Source organism: Diorhabda sublineata, chromosome 7, assembly GCF_026230105.1.
Source record: "Diorhabda sublineata isolate icDioSubl1.1 chromosome 7, icDioSubl1.1, whole genome shotgun sequence".
NCBI lineage: Eukaryota > Metazoa > Arthropoda > Insecta > Coleoptera > Chrysomelidae > Diorhabda > Diorhabda sublineata.
In genome coordinates, this window is record NC_079480.1 from 32,250,730 (window position 1) to 32,276,703 (window position 25,974).

At 33.5% G+C, this 25,974-nt stretch overlaps 1 protein-coding gene across 12 annotated transcripts in view; it reads left to right on the plus strand.

The window, feature by feature from the left end:
- The window catches only part of LOC130446395 (glutamate-gated chloride channel), a 135,245-nt gene that overhangs the window by 47,125 nt on the left and 62,146 nt on the right, over window positions 1–25,974 (plus strand). For all 12 annotated transcript variants that reach the window (XR_008910142.1, XM_056782630.1, XM_056782631.1 and 9 more), the window contains one exon: window positions 25,652–25,716. Coding sequence is in view for 11 of the 12 variants with exons in the window: in XM_056782630.1 (XP_056638608.1) it covers window positions 25,652–25,716 (65 nt within the window). In the remaining variant the exon portion in view is untranslated. The remainder of the gene's footprint in view (window positions 1–25,651; window positions 25,717–25,974) is intronic.

Below are 25,974 nucleotides of genomic sequence, written 5' to 3' on the forward strand. Positions count from 1 at the left end.
AAACTGTAGAGACATTTTTTGTAGATTTTTTGAAAACAAATCTTCTTTATTTGAAACTTTTTTCCATATATCTCTTCGTTCAAAAGTTATAGCTTTATAAACAATTAAATTGTTTATAACAAATTCTTGACCAGATTTCGGCTCGGAATCCTCGAAAAATCGATTCTACGCATCAAAAAACGCTCTAAAACTGGGTATGAACGGCTACAGGACCCCCGCGTTGCTGCCGTATAGGAAAGAGTTGAAATAAAATATATTTATACCATGTGATTCATAATCACGTTATACGTATCACGTGATTAATGATGTAATTAAATGACGACATATTGATGTCAGTTTTTTGTCATTTGACATGTGACATGTGACGTGTGTCGCATCCAAAAATTCGTATATACGCGTCTTAAATGCAAAATTCTGTATCAACAGATAGGTGAAATTCGCAAATTTTTCGCCTTTCCAGTTCAATAGTTGGGAAACGATCATTTTGTATTGATTTATTTTTGAAAAGAGAAAATAGAATGCTACTTAACAAAATAGTAAAATTCATTCAAGTTAAATAGAGTTGATGTCAAAGTTTGACACTTGGAATGAAACTGGAAGCATTTGTCATGGTTTCCAAAAAATTTTATGAAAATTATAAGAATTTCGTTAAAAAATATTTTTCTATCCTCAATACTAACGGCGATAAATGGAATGTCAAAATATGATGAATCACTCTGTAAATAGTTTCAACATTACAGTGACAAATGCATTATTTTAGCACTAGACTAATTATTTCGTGCTGTAGTGTAATTTCCAAGTCTTATGTAATGTACCAATTTACTTAACTTTAAGCACAAAACCGCTCAAACAAATATTCATAGTTGTTCCAATATCAATTGCAGATTATAAAAACCCTTGCGAACAATTTTGTTTAATATACCATAGGCGTAGACACCTCATTTTATAAATTTATTATTTTTATTAATACTAATAAAAGGCAAACGAATCATTATAAATTGGACGGCGTTCTATCGTTAATATGCTCAAACTGAATAATTAATTATAAAACGTAAATAGACGAGTACCATGTACCTGCTCGTGAGGAAGTTTCATTTAAACAGGCTACCAGACGTGAAATGAACCCTTTTTGTATCCCATTTCCAATTTTTTTTTCCAAAAAAATTTATTTACTATAGTTGATTCAGCAGTCTAAAGAATGCCATATTTCTATTTATTTAAAGAAATTTAAAAATTAAAAGAATCTCACTAAGTAACGCCACTGCTTATCACAGATTGTCAGGAATATTTCGAAGAAACTGTGTACGTACGCCTTCCGACAGCTTGTTTTAGTTGGTAATTAGTGGATATGATGAGTCCACGTGGACTGACTGTTAGATATTTGTGTATGAGTTCCGTGTGTATATATGAAATATTGTGGATAATGTAAAGAAAGTAATGACTGAAAATACAATAATGAGTCCTTATGGCAAACCAATCGCGAGATAAGTGAGCGGGCTTCAAACAGACAAAACAGACTCTAGATATTTTATTTTTTCATAAAACAGCGATTAAATATCATGAATTATTTTGGTTTATTTGAAATATTTTAGCTATAAGTAATAAATCAAAATCTGTTGTAGTATTTACAATATCAATGTATTTTGTAACAGAAATTTTTTAGTGGACGCATTGTGATTATTACCTTTAAGGTATGTGTGTTATAGACATTTTGCATGCATATATTTTGGTTCTTGAATCATTTTTATCACTTTTACCATTACACTGCTAGTATCATTTTATCGATAATATCTGAAGTTCATTAGAATCCGTTCATGGGCCTATTTTAGACGGTTGCAGCACTCAAATGTTGAAAATCATGCGCCCAGCTTCAGAGGTGGTACGCAAGCACGGAATATCCGTCTAGACTTACTAAAATGGGGCAAAGCCGGGAAACCTCACTGGCCCGACTATAGGGGGCCGACGCAGTGAAAAGGTTAATACCGATAAATACTGAATAAAAACTTTTTTTGCGTAAAATAACTCTCTAAGTGTTCCTTTACTTAACTTCTACAAAAATTATTTGAACGTGTATTAGACAACTTGGAGAAATTACAATACAAATCGTAGATATGTGCTCGTAAAAAAACACTCGTATAATTTGAATTTTTTTCAAGATTTTCCAAAAAGAACGATAAAACATGAAATTTTTTTTAAATATCAGGGGTCATCCTTACACGATTTTTTGTCCCTCCTCCCTTCCTTATCACAGTTTCAAGGTTCTTAATTGTCACCTGCCGATGGCGCACAACGAATAACAAAAGTTAACTTATCAAAAATTAAAATACTTTAGTCAATTAGAAAATATTTAAAAACAGTACACTAAGAGGAGAAGAACAAAACTAAAAATTAAACTAAAGTAAATGTTTGCCCCAACTTTCAAACATTTCTGGATTTGAAATTTTTTCCTGTCAGTCTTCTTTTGTAGTTAGCGGCGAAACAAACATGATATCTTTTATACGACTCCAAAGAAAAAAATCTAATGGGGTGATATCCGGTGAACAGGGACGCCATTGATGCGGTCCATCGTGTGCTATCCATCGGTCCTCAAAATGAGTCTGTAAAAAGTTATTTACAAGCGCACTACCGTGTGGTGGGGATCCGTCGTGCTGATACCACAGCTGATTCCAATTCAGATTTAGTGAATGTGAATAATTTTCTAATATTTCTAGATATCTGTTAGCCGAATTAAACAAAAATTTGAAGTAAAATTCACCCTCAAATTCAAATAGTAAGATTACTATTAAACTTTTTGTCATAAAAATATACCACCAGCATACTGTCATTTTTTATCGCAGCAAAAACATTGAAATTCAAGTACACTTGAAGTTGTCTTTCACGCAATTCGACGGTCTCGGACATATCGATTCAGCTCGTCGTGAAGGACTCTGTACATAAAACGAAAGTTTTTTTATTGATTGGCACAGATTTCGAAATTAGCATGATTCTAGTTTTCTTGATAATAGAAAAATCCTCTATCGGTGTATTCCACTAAGTGTTCACGGCGCCTAAAATACTCTTTTGGGCGTTCCACATAGTTATTACGATCGTTGTAGTCGCGACGAGAACGTCACTCATGACTAACGTTCACGAAAACCCTTGTTAAGAGGTGGGTCAAAATTAATGTTGAAAGAATCAACTCAAGCAACACAGATTGAAACTATGAGAACTCATTTCATTATTTGATGCGATATGGGATATTATAAGTACTTCTTGTGACGCACCACCAAATATTTCACTATCGTCGAAGAAGGTATTTTCTGACTCCACTAAAAAATTCAATGACTTACAAATTATAACATAACGTCTTAAAGCTTTCGCTTTATTTTTTTTTTGTTTTATCGTTAGTTGTTATTTAACTTTAGATGCTCAAAATGCCTCGTAAGTCATTCCACTTGGGTTTAAGATTATAACGCTCCGGACTAAGTGGAACGGGAAAGATTGTGAACATGATTGTCATGAGTGCTTAGTGGAATGTACCCTGTGTAAGTATCCGCTGAGTGTGTTTATGTCTTGGATTTGTTGCATCACTAAAACTGTATGCTTGATAAGTTATAACAATTTTTATTACAAACTTTTGAGTGTTCCATGTGGTGAAAGTGTCAGTTCCGTACTGCAAAACACTTTAGAGACACTCTGGAGTAGCCACTTCAATGTTGACAGTTGACAGTTTCACTTCGATGATTTTTCATAACCTTAAATTTTTAATTTTCTGAAATTATTTGTTTTATCTAAATTAATGAATAACAATGAATGATGAAGAAAACATCAGCGATGAAGAGTTAATCGAATCCACGCCACTGGATATTTATAATTCTCTATCATTTACATTTTCTTTCCTCAATGTAATTGAAAAAGTTTTGGATCTTATGCGTTGTTTAAAAAATGTGTATGCCGCGGCTGAAATACTACTTTGTTGTACTCGTCTGTTGCTCGTCTCGCTTCGCTCGTCTCGCAATTTTCAGACTCATCCAACAAAGTAGCACTTTCAGTCCTTGGTATACAAATAACTATTACACAACTAAAATCTATTACAATCAGCATGCGTTTTTTTCTTTACATATTCAATAACTATAATTTATCAAAATTTCAGTATTAATAATCATTAGATGTAGAAATATTGGCTGAACATATTAACAAATAGTAAATTTCATTAGGAGTCTGGAAATAAGGATTTTTTCGTGTGCGCTTGACAAATCCTCGAAAAGTCGTGCTACGTGCTAGCAAGAAAAATCCATTTCTGAACGATACTTTTATTATATTTATCTGAAAACAACGCAAAATAGAATGGGATTGTTTTATTTTTTGTCAGTTTAATTAATGTTAAATATAAAAAAATGTATTCGGAACAAAATCCAGAAATTCCTAACAACATATCAGTGCTAGAGGTAAAGCCAGTGCAGCAAAATCCAGGTCGAGATATGAACATGAGATGACAAAAAAGTTAAGACTGTCTTTTTAGTTAATTCTTTTGGAAATCTCAAGAATATGGAATCTTTCATGTTTCGTCGTTTCTCAATGCCAAAGAGTTGTATAGTTTTTAACAGAAATAATGCCAACACAAACTATGACTTTTCAAGCTCCAGGCTGTGTACTGTGTGGAAAAAAACCTGAAATAGACCGATTTTTATTCTTAAATTGACAATTTACAATATAATAATATTATCCCTATCTAGCACTCCCTCTGAATTATAAGCAGCCACTCGAAATGTTTGAGTACGGAAGGTGGTCGTGTGGTACCTTGCTGGAAAAGGATTTTAATCCTTTGTTCAGCAAATCTATCACAAAACTTTACGTATAATGAAAATAATAATATTTAGAATGCATCTTTCAATCTACTTAATATTTAAGTTGCATGTTCAAATGAACCACCATTTATTCTTGACAATAACCGAGGTGATTTTGGAATTCTCGTACATAATTTTACATGACCTCAAGTGTTATTTTGTTAATTTCTTCCATTATCCTAACTTCTAAATCAGCGATATTGTCCCGTCCATGGCCGGATTAAGATTCATAAGGCCCGGGGTTAAAATAATGACGATTTCCCCGGAAACCCGAAAAAATTTAAAAAATAATATCAATACGTTAGATTTGTGATATCAACACATCACAAAATACAGAATGTTTGGGGCCCTCTTGGACTTGGAGCCCGGGGCTATAGCCCCCCCAAGCCCCTAACTTAATCCGACCCTGGTCCCGTCTATTCAAATATACTCTTCGTTCTACGTAAAGTTTTGTGATAGAGATATTATCAAAATTTTACATCTCAAAAATCAATTTTCTCAATTATGATTGCACAAAATAAAAAAAAAAACTTTATATTGATGAACGAAGGACTAAAATTCCTTTTTAACAAGGTGCCTCACGACTCCCTCTCTTATTTAAAATTTCCGATAGAGCGCTTATAATTCAGAAGGGATGCTGCAGGGCAATAATATTTTTCTACTGTAAATTTAAGAATAAAAATCTACCTGTTTCAGGTTTTTTTCACATAGTACATAACGCTCAAATTGAATTAATTCCATACATATAAACCGCTTTGAATACCGGCAAAAGTGATTTCAATGTTTGTATGTCATAGAGATGATTTAATACGTTCTAGCTTGAACGTTATGGTAGATAATGGGCGCTTTATTGTTTTTACGAGATGGAAAAAATCATGTCAAGGAAAGTGCATTCGAGATCTGTGCACCCCACCGTAAATCCACAGATCTACGGCCTAAAAGTATCAATAATAGAAGATTATCAGTTGCATACCGAAATCGTAGGTGTCGCGCCCAACTTGTTGGATGTCATACCATCAGAGCTGCTCCGAATCTTGTTGCGAATTACCTCAAACTGTAAAATCCCTTAAGAATATACCGGATTCAGGCGTTCTACGTCAACTTATTTGGTAAAAAACAGCGCTGTTTTGATCAATCTGAAAAGACACGGAAGATGGGGTTCTTCTAACGTAGCAAATAGAAAAATCCATATAAAGAAAGAAAGAAACATCACAACTGATTTGTAATACAGACAAATTCCATCAGGAAAATCGAAACATCTGCAAACCAACAGCTTCAACTTCAGTTATCAAGAATGAATGAATTATAAAATAAATGTTATTATTAATACCAATGATTCCTAAATATATTAATGATTTTGTTGTGTTTAGAAAATGTTTTACAAGTAAATTATTTTCCATGCGCTGATATGAAAATGCCACCTCAACATCTTTGTAAAAACAGATGGAATCGTAGTGTTTTCAGATAAGTATAATATACGTCAAATTTTGAAATGAATAGAAATGAGGTTTTAATTTTACTAACAGTTACGTATTATACATCAAACTAAACGATTTTATGGCAACATTGTAAATTCATATGGAAAGTTTCGCTGCTATAATTTCGGAACAAGAAATATAGTCGATTCATGTCAATTTCACAAATGGAAATAAGCAGGATGTATCAAAAACCTTACCTAAAAAAGAAACGAAAAGTACCTAGTAGGTATAAGATACAAGAAAACGTATTGGTGGTTGCTGGGAAGAAAATCAGTTCTGTTTATTTATGATAACTTACTTGTAAATAAACAAATCCTGAAACCGTTGAGTACCTACGAGATTCAACTATGGAGATATATCAGCGAAAACAACATTCAAATAATCCAGAGATTCTAAAATAAATTGCTAGAAGCATTTTGATTGTACGATCTTCATCGGGACCTGGAAATAGAAGGAAATAGAAACCACTAAACAGCGGCTCTCAAAACTTGTGAATATGAAAGTAATCCAGCTCCTCGTCAACACCACACTAAAGAGAAGAGACCCTAAGCTCCAAGACATAGTAATTTAGGATAGAAATGTTCATTGATCGCGGTGATGATCATATCACAATTTTAGGAAAACCTTCAAGGTTTTTTTTAAAAACAAGATGTTAGTAGCAACGATCAACAAGAAGTTTGTGTTTTACATTTTGAAAATTTTCTAGAAAACGTCCTCTTTGAATGTAGTTAGTTCGTGACCGAAAAAATCGGGATAACCAAAAGTTGGTGAAGGAAGCGTTAAATAAAAACCAGAAACTTCCATAAATAACGCGAAGAAATCATTTCTCAAGGTTATTCGTCTATTAGAATCTTCTGTGACGGCTATTTTGAGACGTTTTCGGACATGCATACTACTACTTTCTCATCTTCGGAAGTTATGACGGGCTGTGAAGCATACAGATTAGGATTAGCATGCTAACTTTTCTAAAGAAATGTTGCTCAATGAAGATGGAAATTTTATATCATTTTCAGTGATAAATCGACATTTCATACTGAATACACTGTTTACACCACCACTACACCAACACTCACAATTACACTGTCTGTCGCGCGTCTTCAGCCTCTGAAGACGATAACTTGGTTATCGAAACGCGCATTAGACAGTGTAATTGTAAGTGTTGGTGTAGTTGTGGTGTAAACAGTATATTCAGTATGAATATCGCCAACGGTTCCAGAAATTCCATACAATTTAGAATGGAACACAAATAAAATACCCAGAGACTGTGAAATCGATTGATGCCACAACATAAAAAAGGGTATGACCTAATCTGCGAAAACTATAGAGTGATATATTTTGGAGGAGGAAATACATTCATGGGGAAATGGAATAGAAGCCAAATGTTTTTAGAATGCTGGAAGAAGATAAATTAGAGAACTCAATTTCTAACAATACGGAGCACAACCTCATTGGTATAATAAAGTACCGATTGGCTCAATGACACTGTAGGGGACCTCGGGATTTTAAGGAAGACGCTGATTCATGAGTATTTGATCTTTCAGAATTGAGAAAAAAGAAGAGGATTGATACAAGTAGTAACATTTACAATCATTTTATGGGAAAAATCGCAGGCTTTTATGTAAAACTTTTTGTTTTTTATGTATAATCTATAACTGTAAGTTAAATATAATTAATATTATAAAACGTGTAGCCCCGCTATTCATTTCAAAGTTAGCAGTATTTATCTCAATTGCCCTTTGCTGGAATGCTTTGTATTGTATGTTATTCGTTAGTTGCCTATGCTGTGATTCCATTGCTTAAACTAGTTTGTTTTATGTTTGAATATTTATTTTTGATTTTTATATCACACGGCACAGCACACAGCTAAGTATTGTTATTATTTTTTTGTTCACAGTGAACACACGTACGCTGAGGCTAAGGCACATTATCCAGAGCATGCTTATATACTCCCATTTGCAGAGTACCATTCAACGCCGAACGAGGAACACGAGAAATCCAATAAAGTAACATTCATTTATTGATCACATTGTGAGATTGTTAAAATTGTGATAAAATTAGCGTTTCGTAGTGAAAGTAAGTCCATATTTAGATCATGAATTGTTTGTTTTTCGGGAATTTGATCTTCGCGCTTGTAACTCCAATTGAATTAGAGTTACAGCATCCAGTTTTTGATTTGGAAAAATTGGAAATGTGATACATTGTTTGGAGGATCACTCCTTTCTCTATTCAAAACTTGTCCACGTTTTAAATCCAAAAATTTCACTAAACAATACAATTCCCTGCAATATTCTGACATGTAACTTGTTTAACGTTTTATTTTACGTTACAAATGTTTATAATACGAGGGTGGTTCAAATATAAACCGAAAGACAACAGCGCGGACCGCGTAACCTCGCTTTCAACTGTACTTATAGCCATGAGCGAGAATGATGTACCTGCATGTATTGGGCAACGCATCAATATTCGTTTTTTGAGCAGATCTAATGTAAAATCGAGCAATTCGAGGTTAAGTGCTTCTCCAAGACTCAAATGTATCAAGTTTCTAAAAAGGCCGAGAAGTAATGGCAAATTTTACATGATATTGCTGAAGAATTAGGAATCGGCGTTGGTAATTGGAGCAAATTCACCAAAGGCGAAACTTGTTGCCTTTGATTTTCTCACTAATTAACTAACTGTAGATCTCCTAAAAAACACGGTGAAACCTGTGTACCAATCAAAACAACGCTGAATTGTATACAGTTCTGCTTATGATGGGAACGTAGACCTATTTGGAACATTGAAACACCCTCCTTATAGTCCTGATTTGTCGCCGTGATTATTTATTTGATTCATTGAAAAAGGCATTTGACGGATTGCGATTCGAAATCACTGAAGAGGTAAAATTCTTCATGTGTTAAAGGTTACGTGAATAGCCTGGAGATTTTTCAGGAAAATACTTCAAAAACTTTCCGGAGAAATTATAAAAGTGTGTAGATTATTAAAAATTTCATCCCTGTAACTTAATAATGGTATTTTTATGGCAAAATTCCGATTAATATTTGAACTACTACTAATCTCCAGTGGTTCAAATCGTCACTACAATCGACTAATTTCGAGTCGAAGATGGAATAGATTCTTTCAAAGTTACTATAAAGGCGCCGGAGAAGTTTTAGTAAGAATCCAAGACTTTTATAAACTTCCTTCGAGGGTTGACGATTAATAATACTGACCTCAAATTAGAAAAGTTGAACGGGTGTGAACAAATGAAAACAATTCTTTAATAATACATATTTTATTTCTGTAAACTGAATGTTTGTTTATAGCATTACTTACACATCATCTGATCGCTCCAGAATTTTTTGCATTAAGTCCTGAAGCACCCTGTATAACATTAGAAATCCTTAGTATTCAATCAACTTTTATGACTCATTTTCGAAAACTTGGTTAGAATCTCTAACAACCCCAATATAATCATTTAAATTAACGGATTAATTACTTCAATCCACGTCGAAAACTCAATTTTTTTACTAAGATGGATAATAGCTTAAATATCATTCGTGTGACAACACTTTCTGGGTACATTCACCATTAACACCAAAAACTTTATGAAGGTAAAGTCAGATTTGACATCAGTGTCGACAAAACTTCAGTAGTATTCCCCGTATGTAATAAAAATGAAAAAAAGTTCATAGCCAGAAAATATCATAGTAATTATATAGAATATTGTGAGATCGGGAAAATTTTTATCGATTCTATTTCCAAAATTGAAATCGGGGCTTTCTCTATCTAGGTGCCTTCCAAGAAGTCTATATAAAATCGATCCATACTTTTCTGGAATTTTAACCGATTGTAACTATTTATTTCTATATTTATTTCAGTGGAAAACTTCTATTAATTCTCCCAGAAGTTTTCTTTGGCAAAAGTCCAGGGTAAATTAACCCACAAAGCGTGAAATAAGTTTTAATAAATGGAATAAACTAAAACTGGAACTTCTGGAATCAATGATCCTTCTAATCTTAAACGAGAAAACCAAATAAAATGAATTCGATTCGTGAGAAAACTGAGGAAACTTATTAAATAGGTCATAACTAAGTTAAGTGTATTAGAAATGTTCCCATCTACTTCTACAAGCTTTTATTGACGAAAACCATTAGTTTGATGTTAAAGAATAATATTAGAAGAGTAGACTTCTCTTGAAATTGCTTATCTTTATACTGAGATCACTTTTGATTGGTATTTCGTGCGGTTTAAACGCTAGTTATTTGAAGAAATTAATTTAAGAAATTCAATGACTGAAACAAAAGGAAAATTATAATTTCTTTCTTCCTGAAGCTTCAACGTAATCCGTTCTTGAGATATTGTCAACGGCATTTATTAGTTGCCCATCCGATACGTTAAAATTAGATTCAAATAATCGTGGATCAAAAAGAATAAGAAATCACTGGGAAATATCCAAATCACTGGAAGATAACCGTAGGTTATAAAAAATAAGAAAGAGAAAAAATAATAATTGTAGAAGTGGAGTTAGAAAAACCCTTGGAAAATCAAGCGAATTAAAAATTTAGAACAAAAGAAGAGAAGATAAGAAATAGCTGAATAAAGAGCAGGAATGTACCTGAACATTATCAGCCTGTCAGCAATTGTAATTTTGCATATTTTCTTAACTTACTTCAAGCACACACTCTTCAAACACATACACATATAAAGACCGTCAATCCTTAGATTTGAGGCACCCAGATTTTGATTCCATCTCCATATGCTTTGGTACAAAACACCATACCATGGAAATCTCTACAATTCCAAAACCAAAATCCTCCTAATAAACTATTTCTGGATTTCTGGGACAGTAATAAAATCCAAAGCCTCCACAATAATCTTCTATATTAAATAATCTTAAGCAAACCGATACGACAACCTAGAGAAGTCATTCCAGTGTACCAATTTATAAAATGGGAGCATGAGAAAGAAACACTTTGCTTACCAATGTTATTGGAATTCTCTTATAAAAGACTTAGTGAATCTGCCAGAAGGACCCAATGGATCTCTTCAATATTAGTATAAGAAAGTGATGGCTCTCCTTAATATAATATCAAACTTATAACAACGATTCCAATATAAAACAAGTAAGAATTGATTTTTACAAAACAAAGCATTAACAACTTTGCTATCAGGACCTCGAGAAATCTTGAAACCGACTTTCAGAGTAATGAGAAACATGGAATACCCACCCATCAACCATCAGACATATGAACACTAATCTCCAATATAAATCATCAGCATTTCTTATGTCTTCAGCCTCCAATCTTCAGACCACGATATAAACTTTGAGGCTTTAAACTGTAGTGGTAGTCTCAACCACATGAATTTAGGCTTAGACCACCAGCAGTGGACAGCCAATTCATTTCAGAAGATTTCTAAATCTTTAATACACCCCCGACTCTCATGAGTATTGACGTTTAAGCCACAACTAAAATCAAGCAACAAAATTTTGTAGACTTCAATTACAATTAATATCGATGAAGCAAGTTATATGAGGAAAATCAAAATAAATATAATGAGAAGAAACTATACCAAACCCTCCTCCTAAACTCTTCATAGATACTGACGCTACCAAATATTTCATTAATCTTGTTATCGCCATCGCCTCCAAGTATTCTCATGATTTAATAGTTATACGAACCCCTCATATTACAAAATCATTCCCAAGACTATTACACCGATATTATCGAATTATAGATAAGAGATTTCAAATTCTATAAAACCTTCGATGGGTTAATAGGTCTTGATAATCTCATGTTGCTCCAAACCAAGCTCAATTTCTCATCTGACCTCTTCACAGAAAATTCTATTTTACGCAGAAATCGTTGCCAAGATATTTGGAGTTGCGGTTTGAGCAACCTGCATTGCCAATTATAAAGCTGAGCAAGAAATATTGCTATGGCTGTTGTGCGAGGTTCAGACGAATTCTGAGATCGAACCCGAAGATGATGATGAAAATTCACAAGACGACAATTTGGAAGTTTCACAAAATGAAGGAATTGATGATGCACGATCACCTTGATTAATTTGAAAAGATGGAAAATAGTGGAGAAAGCACGTTAACCAGGTGCGCAAGGAGATAGTCGATATAGAGGAGATAACAAGGAAATTTGGGAATGTTTCTATGCCACAGACATGCTAGAAAATATTGTAAGCCATACAATGCAATCATATGATACACAACAGAAGATCGCATTGCTATGCCAACTGACCTTATCGAAGTAAAAGGATTATTAGGACTTTTTTATCTATTGGTAGATCAATGGATATCTACAAGCTGACATTGTCTTACCAAAAGTCCTTTGAGAAGCCTATCAGGCACTTTGACTTGAACCTTTGGTGGACTCAAGCGTTTCAACCAGTTCTGACACTCACAGATGACGTGGTCTATAGTTTCATCCTTCTCTATGCACCAGCATTACTTTGGATCGTTCGTGAAGTCCATGGTGTGGAGATGTCATCTTAGATGTCCTTGCTTAGTTAAAAATCTGGTCACTAGTCGGGTTGCGCTCATTTAATTAGAGCAGTTGTTTGGTAAGAGAGGCTGAAGGTGAATCTATGTGTTTCAGCTTTTCTTATTATAGATTAGAAATTAGAAGTCTTCCGTGGCAAATGTCCTTTGGAAACCATCTGATGAACCATATAAGCTTAATACGACACGACTCTGTGAGCCAATTTGGGGGACAGGTAGAAACATAACAAATGACGATTTTTCTACAAGCTGTAGAACTTTTTCTGAATACGCATAATGTGTGCAATCTGTTGTAGTGAAAAAAATAGAGGAATCAGGTTTCTTTGTTTACAGGAAATGAACATACTGCTTATCGCAAAAAGCGCTGAAATCCTAGTGCCGAAAATCATATAAAGCTTTTTTCCGTTGACTGGAGACGATGGGTAAATCGCAGAGACTGCGAAAGAAAAACTTCTAATTTGTCTTGTATCGCAGGAAAACTACCACCCAACCTACCTTTGTTAATCGATACTAGGAATAGAACTTTGTACACTAATATTACAAAAGATCTCAAAGTCTTGAACACCAATAAAGCAAGTGACCTAGATGGAATACCTCCAATTGTATTGAGCTGAGCTGAGCTAACAAGTCCGCTATACAAACTCTTTGCGAGGTCTTTTCCCTGAAATATTGGATTCAACCCACACCAAAAAAAAAAAATAGTAAAAGACGTTTCCCAATAACTACCGTCCATTTGCTGCAGTCCCAGCCACTACCAAGATCATGGAGAAGGTCGTTAACGAGAAAATCTGTTTGAAGCAACTTAACCTATTTATTAATTAGATTAAAAAGAAGTTTTCCCTTATACAGAATTTTTACTGAATGATGTTTATTTTTGTATCGTCTTTTTTCATTTTTTATTTTATGGAGCGATAAGCCTAATCGGCCCAGGGAGTCAAATTTTTAAAATACGCCATTGCTAACAACCAGTTAAAAATTCATTTACCAGATTAACTTATCGATCGATTATCTTCACTCAGAAGAAGAAGTGCATATAAAAGAACTGGGTAAAAGTTGATTTCCACCATCCAGACTCAGCCTAGACTTTTACCAATAACATCAAACATAAGATCCTCTACAAAAAGGACGTTATTCATATGAGATTTGATTCAATATTCTTCGTGGATGAGGCAGGAAATTAGTTGTTCTCTTCGAAGAATTGCTGATCTCGCTTTCAAAACATGAAATTCCGGAGTAACTTTCAGAGGTGAATCATAAAAATTATATATTTTGATGTACAAGGTGCTTCTACATTGATGCGACAAAATTCGGGAGGTTATTGCTCGTATGAAATTGAGATGGATCTTTTCTATAAAAAAATTTCGTCAGCCCACGTTATTTTGAGATATATTGGTGACTAAAATTGAGAATTTATTTTTTTTTTTCAAATTTCATTAAAGCTAGAAACTTGAATTTCAGCAATTTTCGTTCACTCGCAAAAGACTAACTACGTTCTTTTATTCAATATTCCTGTTACATTATACGAGGGTGAAATTAACAACCCTTATTTCATTTCATATCAATAAATTTTTTAGTGATGTTTTATATTTTATGAAATAAAATTATGACTTGAAATCCTTGTTTTATTCAAAAATATTTTTATTGTTTTTCCCCGAAACTAATAGCCTCAGAGAAAAAAAATAAACACCATAATTTATAATTTTTTTATTAATTGAGTAGAAAACAGTAAAAATGTGAAATGTAATACGATTCATAATGAATGCTGAAAATAACCACCTCTACGTTGTTTTTAATTGCAAAGTTTCAGCATAATAGACTGTTGTCACATCATTTACCATGTTTATTCAAATTGTAGCAAGCTAATGTCAAGATGATAGTATGGGAAATGTGAATCATAATTCATATTCATAAAATATAGAAACTTTAGGAAATCAGACCAAAAGTGCAGAATGTGATATATTAGCTTTTCAAAAGAAACTGTCGCAAATCTACGAACGAATTTGGTATGGGACAACATCCTCAGCAAGAGCAACACAAAGACCAGGATTTTGACCAGGAAGCAGACCATCTGTGTAATTACTTCGCTAAAGCTGAAGACGATAGTATGAAAAACGTGGATGATTATAGAGAAAACGCCAATGATGTAGAAACTTTGGTAAATGAGACCAAAAGTGCAGAATGTGATATATCAGCTTTTCAAAAGAAACTGTCGCAAATCTACGAACCGAAAAAGAGCTGGAGAAAGTCGTCACGGAATTTGGTATGGGACAACATCCTCAGCAAGAGCAACACAAAGACCAGGATTTTGACCAGGAAGCAGACCATCTGTGTAATTACTTCGCTAAAGCTGAAGACGATAGTATGAAAAACGTGGATGATTATAGAGAAAACGCCAATAATGTAGAAACTTTGGTAAATGAGACCAAAAGTGCAGAATGTGATATATCAGCTTTTCAAAAGAAACTGTCGCAAATCTACGAACCGAAAAAGAGCTGGAGAAAGTCGTCACGGAATTTGGTATGGGACAACATCCTCAGCAAGAGCAACACAAAGACCAGGATTTTGACCAGGAAGCAGACAATCTGTGTAATTACTTTGCTAAAGCTGAAGACGATAGTATGAAAAACGTAGATAATTATAGAGAAAACGCCAATAATGTAGAAACTTTGGTAAATGAGACCAAAATTGCAGTTGAACAGACTAAATGCAAGAATAAATTTGATAAACCAAGCAAAAAAAATGAAATGAAATGTTTTGTTGGAGATACAGTGAGAGTAAAAACCGATGACGATGTTTATAAACTAGCAAACAAGAGAGAAACTATCGAAAAAAATGTTTTCCAGAAACCATTTGTGTTTAATGAGAATGTTAGAGATCTGAAAAGTGCATATCCGGAAACAAAAAGTTCACGATAACTTGCAATCAAACAGTCACTTTTAGGAAGTCTGAGCTGTAAACCATGTATCTATGTAAAACTAACTCCATGATTAAAAAATGTAAATGTGAGGATATTGGGAATCTTTGTAATTCCAAATGTCACAGTTGCTTGACTTGAACAAAGAGATTATATTTTTTATTATATTCTTTATTTTAGCATGATACAAGTTTAGTGGTTCTTCTTTTATTTGTAAAATATGTTTTTCCATTGAATATGGTATATTCCTTTGTCAGATCTCATAATATTTATCTAAGGCGAATGAGTTTTTGATTTCTCTAACCGTTATTCAGAAAAAGTTCTTTATCATATTGTATAATGGTTAACTTACGCTTTTTTTCAACAAAATATCGGTATTCTAAGAAATAACACTTCTCTCGTACTCTTTAAAAAAGATTTTATGAATATCACTAATGAGTACACCCAAGAGTTGGTATGTAAATTTTGCTGCAATGAGATCGATACGAATTTATTATATTTAATTTTCTATTGAACAAAAGCTGTGCAAAAACGCTTGCCGTTGATTACAACAGTAGATAAATCAGCCAACAATACAAAATAGTTCACTTTATCGATTTCTAGAATTTTGTGCCAAGGTTTTCCCTTTGTACAGGGTGCGTGAAAGAACAAATGGAATATTTTTATAGTTCACGTACAGGTATCTAGTAGTATGTAGTAAATCGCTTACTACCTTTGCTAACTTTTACATCTATAGGTTTTGCAGAGACCAAAAACTAATTCAGACTGACATTTGGTATTACCACAAATTTACGTATCAAACTGTCGAAGCATTGAAGCAATTATTGTTAAAATCATAACATCAACATCAACATTTATCCTTTCCCAGCTACATTACGACTGGGTGTGATGCGGAAATAACATTTTCACTTCCAAACACATCATTTTTACACAGAAAATAATTAACGTAGAAAATTCTATTGTTTTTTTTTTGTTCATAATAATTTCTATTAAAAATTAATATGTAGAATGTTCAGAAATGAACATTAATATTAGAACACAAGTCGTTTATAACTTTCTAGTAAATATACCTCCAAATTGGCAAATGATTGTTCATTTTCTCGCATTGTACATTATTGAGCCTTGAAGTAACAATATCGTGCTTCGCGTTCCTAAATGGATATAAAAAAGGGTGTGTGATAAATTGTTATAGAGGTTGGAAATAGTTGGTATGAGCGCAAAACAAATTCAATGATATGAATTACATAAATGGCAATCCTCAAATATGTGAAAATTTCTATCGAAAATAAATATTAACATTAAACCAGTATGTAGAAAGTTTAGAAATAATATTAGAATTATTATACACGTCGTTCATAGCGCAGAAATCACTTTCTAGTAAATATACCTCCAAATTTTCAAATGATTGTGCATTTTTTCGGATTGTACAGTATAGAGCCTTCAAGTAACTCTGAACGCGTAGTAGGTAGATCAAAATCGTACTTCGCTCTCTCAAATTGCGTCGCACAAGAAGTACCCCAAAAGGTACTGCAATTTGATAATTAGAATATTATTTCTTACATAATAGAAAGCCTAAGAAAAATCACAGAAAGTTGCTGCAGTTTAGTGATGGAGTGAAAATTATTTAGGTGATGGTATATATCATCAACTAGTGAGTATTTCATATTTAAACAGAAATGCTAGACGACCAATATTTCAATGATCTCACATACGTGGGAAGGAGTGCAATTGAGCGATAATTCGATGGTTAATCTTTATCTCCTTCTTTATGCAAAAGTATTATTATTGTCCTCTTAAAACAATTTAGAAATTGCCATTTTAAAACGAAATGTTCAATAAAGTGGAGAGGTGTTTTGATGTGCATTCTGGCAGACTATAAAATACGTTTAATGTAAACCCATCGGTACCAGAAAAAAATTTAGTAGAAAAAACTGTGTAAGTCAACATTAACATTAGAAGTATAGGAAAGAGTCATAGAATTGGTAAAAATTTGGCTAAATTCACAAAGTAATTATTAAGGTAATGAGGTAGTGCTCAACGGAGAAGCCTCAATTCTTAAATCATTCACAATACCAGGTTTCTTTTACAATTTTAACAATATAAAAGGAGGTCACGAATGAAGTTATGTGGATTTTTTTAACACCAGGAAATGCTTCCGTCGGTGGGATTTCACTTTGCCTTTAATACACAACATTATGAGGCTCTAAAGACATATTTCTAAATCGATTTTCAAAATCACAAATCTTGAGCTAAGCGTGTTGAGTGCTGAAGACGTGGTCTGCAGTTTCTTCACCCTGATTACACCAAAGGCATTCCGGGGTATCCGTGATTCCCATAGTGTGGAGATGGTATCTTAGATAACAGATAACCCTTCTAGCAAGTGAAGAATATATCGAAAACGTCAAAAGAGGCATTATATAGAACGACCACAACACGTTATCTCTGGTGTTGGCTTAGCTATTCTCATCAAATAGATGCATGAAATTGGAGAGCGGTCAGTTTTTGGAGTTAACGTGTTTAAAGATGATGCCACAACTTTAAGTTGGCCTGTCTGTAATCCCTAACTGCTGGGTAGAAAAAAGATATTTCTGCATAAACAAAATATTGCTTAGAAGCGATTCGCTCGCTCAAGACACGTCTAATATAGGACTATTAGGTTACATCATCCTGTAAGTGAATTTTAATTTTTTACGAGCCAAGTAAAAGAACAAACATCTAAAATTGAATAAGTAATTTGAAACGATAAAAACCCTTCCATCAAAAAAACATAAATAGATTAGAACGATAAATAATTAACCTGTGAGCTAAAAATAGACAATTTTTAGGTCACAAAAAGTCCTTACCTTATATAGAAAATTGATATAACGTAAATTATTACGAAGTACGTGAAAAAACACAGATTTAACAATAAACAAAAGAAATGGAATACGAAATGATGAGGACTTAATTACACCACCAAGAAAATACGGAAAATATAATAAAATGAATATGCTAATACAGATGATGAAAGAGTTAAAGAGTGATCCCTGAAGAGGAATAACAAAACGAGTATGAAGGTAACGAAAAAAAAAACAAGCAGTTAAAGGAAGAGAAGATAGACATCTAGGAATACCTGTACAATTCAAAACATAATTAGAGTGGTTTGAAAGATAAAGGAGGCGTTATCGATTTGGAAAGTGATGAAGATGAAAAGAAGATTATGAAAAACGAAAAAACTCTTAACGAAGAGAAAATTTATATGAATAGTGATGAATGAAAAACTTTGGTAAAAAAGAATCGAATAGATTAAAAAACTTTAAGATGCTTCACTATAGAAAAACGTTTAGGGAACCGGACCAAGAACAAAAACAGTTTGTAATACAAAACACAAAAACCCGGACACACGGACTCAAAGACAAAAAGACAAATACGGGAGAATCGAAGAAAAGACAAATGGATCAAAATAAGATAAAACATTTTGATCGAGGTAGTTTGAAAGGTCAATTTTTTATAAAAAGAGACATTTAGCGAAGTATATGAGATTTTTCCTCCTTATCGTGTAATATAGACTGAGTTTTCCATCAATTTAATTCCATATGAAGCTGACAGCTTAATATCGAAATTTAAGAAAAATGGAAAACATTGATCTACATAATAATAAAATGGATATCTCATTTCACACAGTATACTAAAGCTAGTCGTCTCCTGTAGTACTTGAACAAAAAACTCATTCATGGCTTGTGGAGGTCTTGCAGATTTACAAAGTTCACCCAACTATTATAAGCTTCCTTTTAACAACGATGAAGAGATAGCGAACGAACCTGCATCTTCAAATCAGTCCAAACTATCTCAGTACTGACAAAATACCCATAAGTAAGGGTTCTACCATGCTCAATTATACAAAGTACGGATTCAACATTAAAGCGAACAGAGACACCAACTGTACCATCTTCTTTATATGGACGGTATCAAACAATAAGCTGCGAATAAGCGTCAAATCAATCATTTTCTCGATATAACACATCGATTTTCCACCGATATACATATGGAGTTTGGATTGTCCAAGTGCAAGACTCCAGATATCGAAAAAGGCATTATCATGAACGGAGATGTGCACCTTTTCAACGGAGATATCGTATAGGCGATGGAAAACGGAAAAACCTACAAATACCTAGGTTTTCCACAGGCTAAGCTGCTGAAATACAAGCAGGCAAAAGCTAGAATCCAGGATCAATAAATCTGAATTAAATGCAGGTAATCAACACCTATACCACAAACGTTTTAACGTACTCTTTTGGACTCCTGAAGTAGACGAAAACAGAGCTAGAGGGTATTCAGAGGTTGACACAAACAATGATGACGAAGAACAACAACCACCACCCGAAGTCATCCACTATTAGACTAACGTTACCCCGAAAAGTGTAGGAGAGGCTTGATTGACCTTCTTAACCTGCACTCTCGACAGTTAATGAAACTACGTGAATTATTTCATACTAAATCGGAAATCTCAACACCAGATTATATCCAAAGCGGATAAGGATTATTCACCCTCAACCTCGCATAGCCAGAATCTGACTTGTAGTATTGGACACCGAGAAGCTGGAGCAGTGGTCATGGTAGACACCATCACAACCAACCGCATGTTGACAAAGAAGCTTCAAACAGGTGGCTTCAAACTAGCGGCAACCTATTTCCAGAAACCGAAGGCTTCATGATGGCTATCCAGGATCAAGTTATTAACACATTAACTAAAAGAAAAATGTTATTAAGGATGTCAACACTCAATCTGACACATGCAGAAAGTGCCAACAAACATCCAACCATCCAACATATAACATCTGCTTGTAGTTTTTAGCTAATACCGACTATCTACACTGGCATAACCATGTGTGTGCAACATCATCCACCAGAAACCTGCCAACAAGCTCGGTATTCTCAATTCGTATACTGCCGCAGAAGGTGCTCGAAAATGACAATTTTAGACTCTACTACATGGACAGGTGACGAATAACAGATCTGACAGAGTTCCTTTTTGCTAAAAAATCGATTGAAAAAGTTATTTTTGCTATCTTTAGATTGTACAAGGCTGTCCCTATAAAAGACAATACTGATGTTGCGGACTTAATAATAGCAATATCACTTTCCCATTAAGGCAGCACAATCCTTGCGTTTCGCCGCAAAACATTAATGCTTCGCAATATTCGCAAACAACGTCTTTTGGCTCAATGCGAACGCAGTAAAAGTACTGCAATAGTATGGCAACACTCCTCGAATCAAATCAGTACTTCATAAATTTGTTCTTGTATGTTTGAAATTATCTAGTTGTTGATTTCTGAGTTTTAATCAACGATTTCGCGGGCTGCATCGCTTTGCTCTTATAAAAGGGAAGCATGAAGACAAGCCAACATAACGTAGCGCTCTTCAGGTTCGATTTCTTGGTTTTGTTCAGTCCTTTCATGCGCAATGGTTCGAATCGTCTTGGTCGCGGCATTTTCAATAATAATGTAATGTTTTATTTATTTCCTAACTCAATTAAGCTTTTTTCAAACGGCGGAGAAAATTTATACACACTGTCTTTCTCTTTATTCACATAAACACTTGGACTGGACTTAACTAACTTATATAATTTCGACGGTTACTTTTCGTTCCGTTCAATATGAATTTTAATTATAAACTAAACTCTAGCTGCTAAACAAATTATATATATTTTATACCCAAAACATATTTCTCAAAAATTCTAGAAAATAACCAAACGAACAAACAAGACTTCAACTCTAAAAATTGGTGCCAAGATACACGACTCGCCGATTTGATAAAAAATTGTAATGAAGGTAATATCAAAGACGCCGTCGCTTTCTGCGTATTCGCCAAATCATGGACTTTCATCATAACCGGACAGGACCGGCTTCAAAGTGCATGTCGTAACAATAATATCGGCGTGATAAGCTAATAGAAACTCGAAACAACCACATTGAATTATCAACTTCAAAACTTCTAATTGTCAATATTTCAATCATACTTAATCATAAATTACATTACGTCAGTAGGGTTTTGTAATACCATTTTCAACAAATGAATGGCTAGACTGAAGAATTTTTTCGTCTGACGTCATACGTACCAACCTTGTCCACCTTGACACCTATTCTTTCCTTTTTCACTTTTAGTGCATTCTAAACCTTTATCAAGCGGATTTTTGAAATATTTTTCAATACTTTAATATAAACCATTGTTAGTTTAACGGTGTTGATGAAATGGAAAATTAAAATAACCCAAGGATTGACTTGCAGCCCCTTTGTCAAGGGCAATCGATACCTTCAAAACAGTATCAAAATGCGTTGTTTACAATATAGAGCGAAAAAAATTCTATCATACGTCATTAGGCAATATTTTCATACCTTGAAAAAAGTAGTTTCATTATCTCTTTAAGATCTTGTCAAATAATAACATGTACATTTTTTTCAAATATCATATGGGATTTACTTCGAAAAACATATCGATTGCAATATTAATCAAGTGTCAGCCATGACTAATCCATTTGTCCAGTAAAAATCCACGATTCCATGAACGACAATCACCTGAATAAATAAAGAGAAACGAAAATCTTTAGACTGCTTAAAAATTAAATGAAAAATTTCCCTTGAGATTTTGAGAATCGTGACAATGAAATATATGACTGTATATAATTTATCAAATCAAATTATTAATTATTATTATTGATTAATATAAATACGCAAATTGTCAATATCACATTTTTATAAAGACTCGAAGAAAAGTTGAAACGTCAAATTTCATCACATAACCATAATATTTGACATTTGACAACCAACTAATATGTCGAGCGATACCCCAGACAAAAAGCGCATCATTCAATCTTTGGGAGTGACGATTACTGCTAAGTGCGCGAGAACTTGTTGATAATTGATCAAATTAACAGTTGACCCAACGTATCCCTATCTCACACTATTTTGTTTTGTATAGTTGGTAGCCATTTTTATATAAATTTTTAATTTATTTAAGTTGGCAAGGGACAAGCACTCTTAGATATGTTCAGTGACAGTGACAGTATGACATAAAACATTGTGACAGGCAAACGTGTTCCAATTTGTAATTTTAAGAATTTTTAAGTATTGAGCAACAATCCAACGACTGTTCATAAAAAGTTTAGTTAATCAAAACAAGTATCATTTCTTCATTATTTTTCAACAAAGAACCCAAATAACAACAGAACATTTTTATTAATTACAACTTATGATTCCGAGGAGATCGTCGCATTCAGTGGGCGGGCTACGTCACATGTTAAACGTACTGATGACCAGAGAGAGACAGATCAGAATTGCGAACAATCATGAAAGAAAAATACGTAGGAAATGATTTCTTGATCCCGCGTATACTGATGATTCCAACGGATTCACCATTCGATTTTAAACGTTTACAATTTCAGGTACGTCTGGCATTTGCGTTGACCATAAATAAATCGCAAGGCCAGTCGTTGGAAATTTGATAGGAACTTGCAGTTTCCTTGTTTTGTGCATGGACAATCAAACAAAAAATTTGGTTTATTAAAAACTCTGTTTTGTAAGTAAGCAATCGATAATAATAATAAAACTTCAATCATACCAAGCATTTTTTTTATTTGTTTTAATAAAAAAAGATTCCTATTGTTTGTTTCAAGTTTATTTTATCCAAAAGTCTTGTATATATCGATTGAGGCAGTACGAAGTCTACCGAGTCAGCTAGTTGTAATGTTTTCAATATAATATTTCACAAATAAGTTTTCGTTTTTCCATTTTCTCGGGATAGATAAATGTAAACAAAAGAATAACTGGGAACTTCGAAGCTATTATTTGAATTTTCATGGTCACACAGAAGCTTTGATAAATTTTCAATTAACTGTCACCACTATCTCTTCTGGATATTATAGAATGAGTTCGATATGAACGTATCTCTATGTGGCCATTATGCATGTTTGCTCAGTAATAAGAACGATACGGTTGAGTTCTTATAGTCCGGGAACCAGCTCCATCACGTTTAGATTTTGTTCGGTTTTATAATCTAATTTCATTCGACTAACATATTTTTATTCCACCTACCTTGGTACAGTTTTTCTATTTCTTTTATGTCTTAGTGTAACGGCTCACCATGCTCTTCAATGTAATTCACTGGGTTCTGAGGTAAATAATCAAGGTGGGAATGTAGGCAGTGCTCTTTCACGATCATGTTTCATTCAAGATTTTTATAACGACGTAATTTGGTCCTAGTAGGTTTTTGGGATATTTATTCTTGCCCAGGAAACCCGCGAACATTTTTATAAAGCTAATATAAGCTAGTTTTTCTTTCTGAATAATACTTTTCCAAAATTTGCTTCTTCCATCTGAATTCGGATTTATGGACCTACGAAAATTCCCGTCTTGACTTTTTCTGAAAAATACTTGAAGCAAGCAATCTTCTTATGGTCAATCAAAGGTTCATGCAGGATGGGTAGGTACAAAATTTTATAGTTTAGGGCACAATTTTTGTTTCCAGTGTTTGTCACGATCTCTAGCCCAGCTTTGACCTATCAAAGGGCATATCATTTTGAAATCGTCACACACAAGCCATTGGTGCTCCGCATATTTAATGTTGCCCAATAGGGCCCCTAAATTTCACCATGTTTCCTCCAAGTAAACGGAATGGGCAACTGAAATTGAGGCGTACTTATTTCCATTATTTAGACGAACTCTCCTCAAACTTCTTTGAAAGGAATCAATAAAAAGTGTCCACTCAGATGTTTCTTGAGTGATTTCAAAATATTAAGTTGAAATAGGCAAAATACAGATTCTTCACTGACCCATTGATGATTGAATTTTTAAAATCATCGTGAAAAGCTGCTTAACCTTGATCTTTGCTCATTTTGATTTTGATGCAGGGTGGTATTATCAGTCATTTTATATCCATTGATAATTTGTGGGTTGCTACTCAAACTTTGAGATATGGCAACACTGATGTGAGTATGTCAAATTTGATATTACCATCATAAAATTTGACAATATTAATGGTGAACGTTCTCAAAACGCTATTTGAGTTGTTTACAGATACTTTAAACATTTATCTTAGTCAAAAAATTAAATTAAATTTTACATTTAACCCAATATACTTTACTGTCCCAAGTATTCCCAATAATTCACTTGATTCACCTCATTATTATGGTTACTAACTATTTAACTGGGCTATAACTATCACTTTTCACACAAGTTCAAAAGGCTTGGTGCAAACTGTATCAAGAAGTTCCAACATTTCTTTGTTTATGTATTTATGGAGTCGTTTTTACCTGTTTGTGTATCATATCAAAGCTACATTTTTTCCATAAAAATCGTAACACGATCAACACCCTGTATAATGTAAAAAACAATACAAGAATCAAGATATGATTGTTGCGATCAGAGCATTCGAATAGTAGTGAGAAATCTAAAAAATTATTTATTTCGTTAATATCCATTGAATCCAACCTAACTTTCTGTTTGTTTTCTCAAATCTAAGCTTATCATTATAAAACTAATGAATACAGGGTGAGTTTTATATATGGAACACCTCAATTACCTCGTAAACGGCTTGTACGATTTTTATAAATTTTTGTGCGAAAGGGTCTAATGGTATTTACATTGTTGTCAGATCTTTCCTTTTTCCGGAAAAATAATGAACTTTGTTGTACCAACTAGATCACCCTGTATATTTTTCGTTTTTAGCTATTATAGCTATCGTTAATACGAAAAAGAACGAATTGATATTTTAATGATATTAGGAAAAGGTGATAGGCGTAGGAGTCAAAAAGAAACGTGTAATACATTTAATACATAATCTACTGTCAATATCACAAGATCTCAAATTAGTTGAAGATTAGTTACATTTTTGAAAAAAAAATCATTGAAAATATCAGCATAAACAAATTATTTGGATAACTATCATAAATTGATCTTTATTGTTACAGAGTCTTTGACAGTTAACGTAAGTGTTTTACTTCTGAGTTTGGCATCTCCGGATGAGTCGAGTTTGGTGAGTACTTATTATTATCAGATTCAAATTTTGAACGATGGATACTTTCTAATTACAACAAATACTAGTATGAAGAAATACAGCTGATCTATTGATCACACTGCTCTTAAAAAGTTTAGATGTTGCTATGGCTGTAGATGTCACAGATCTTCGTATTCTATACCATACTTTCCCAGGTAGTACTCCGAATTTCCGTAGTGTCTCATACTTCAAGAGGTTTTGACCTCTGCGCAAGAGAATCTACACGCTGCATTATCT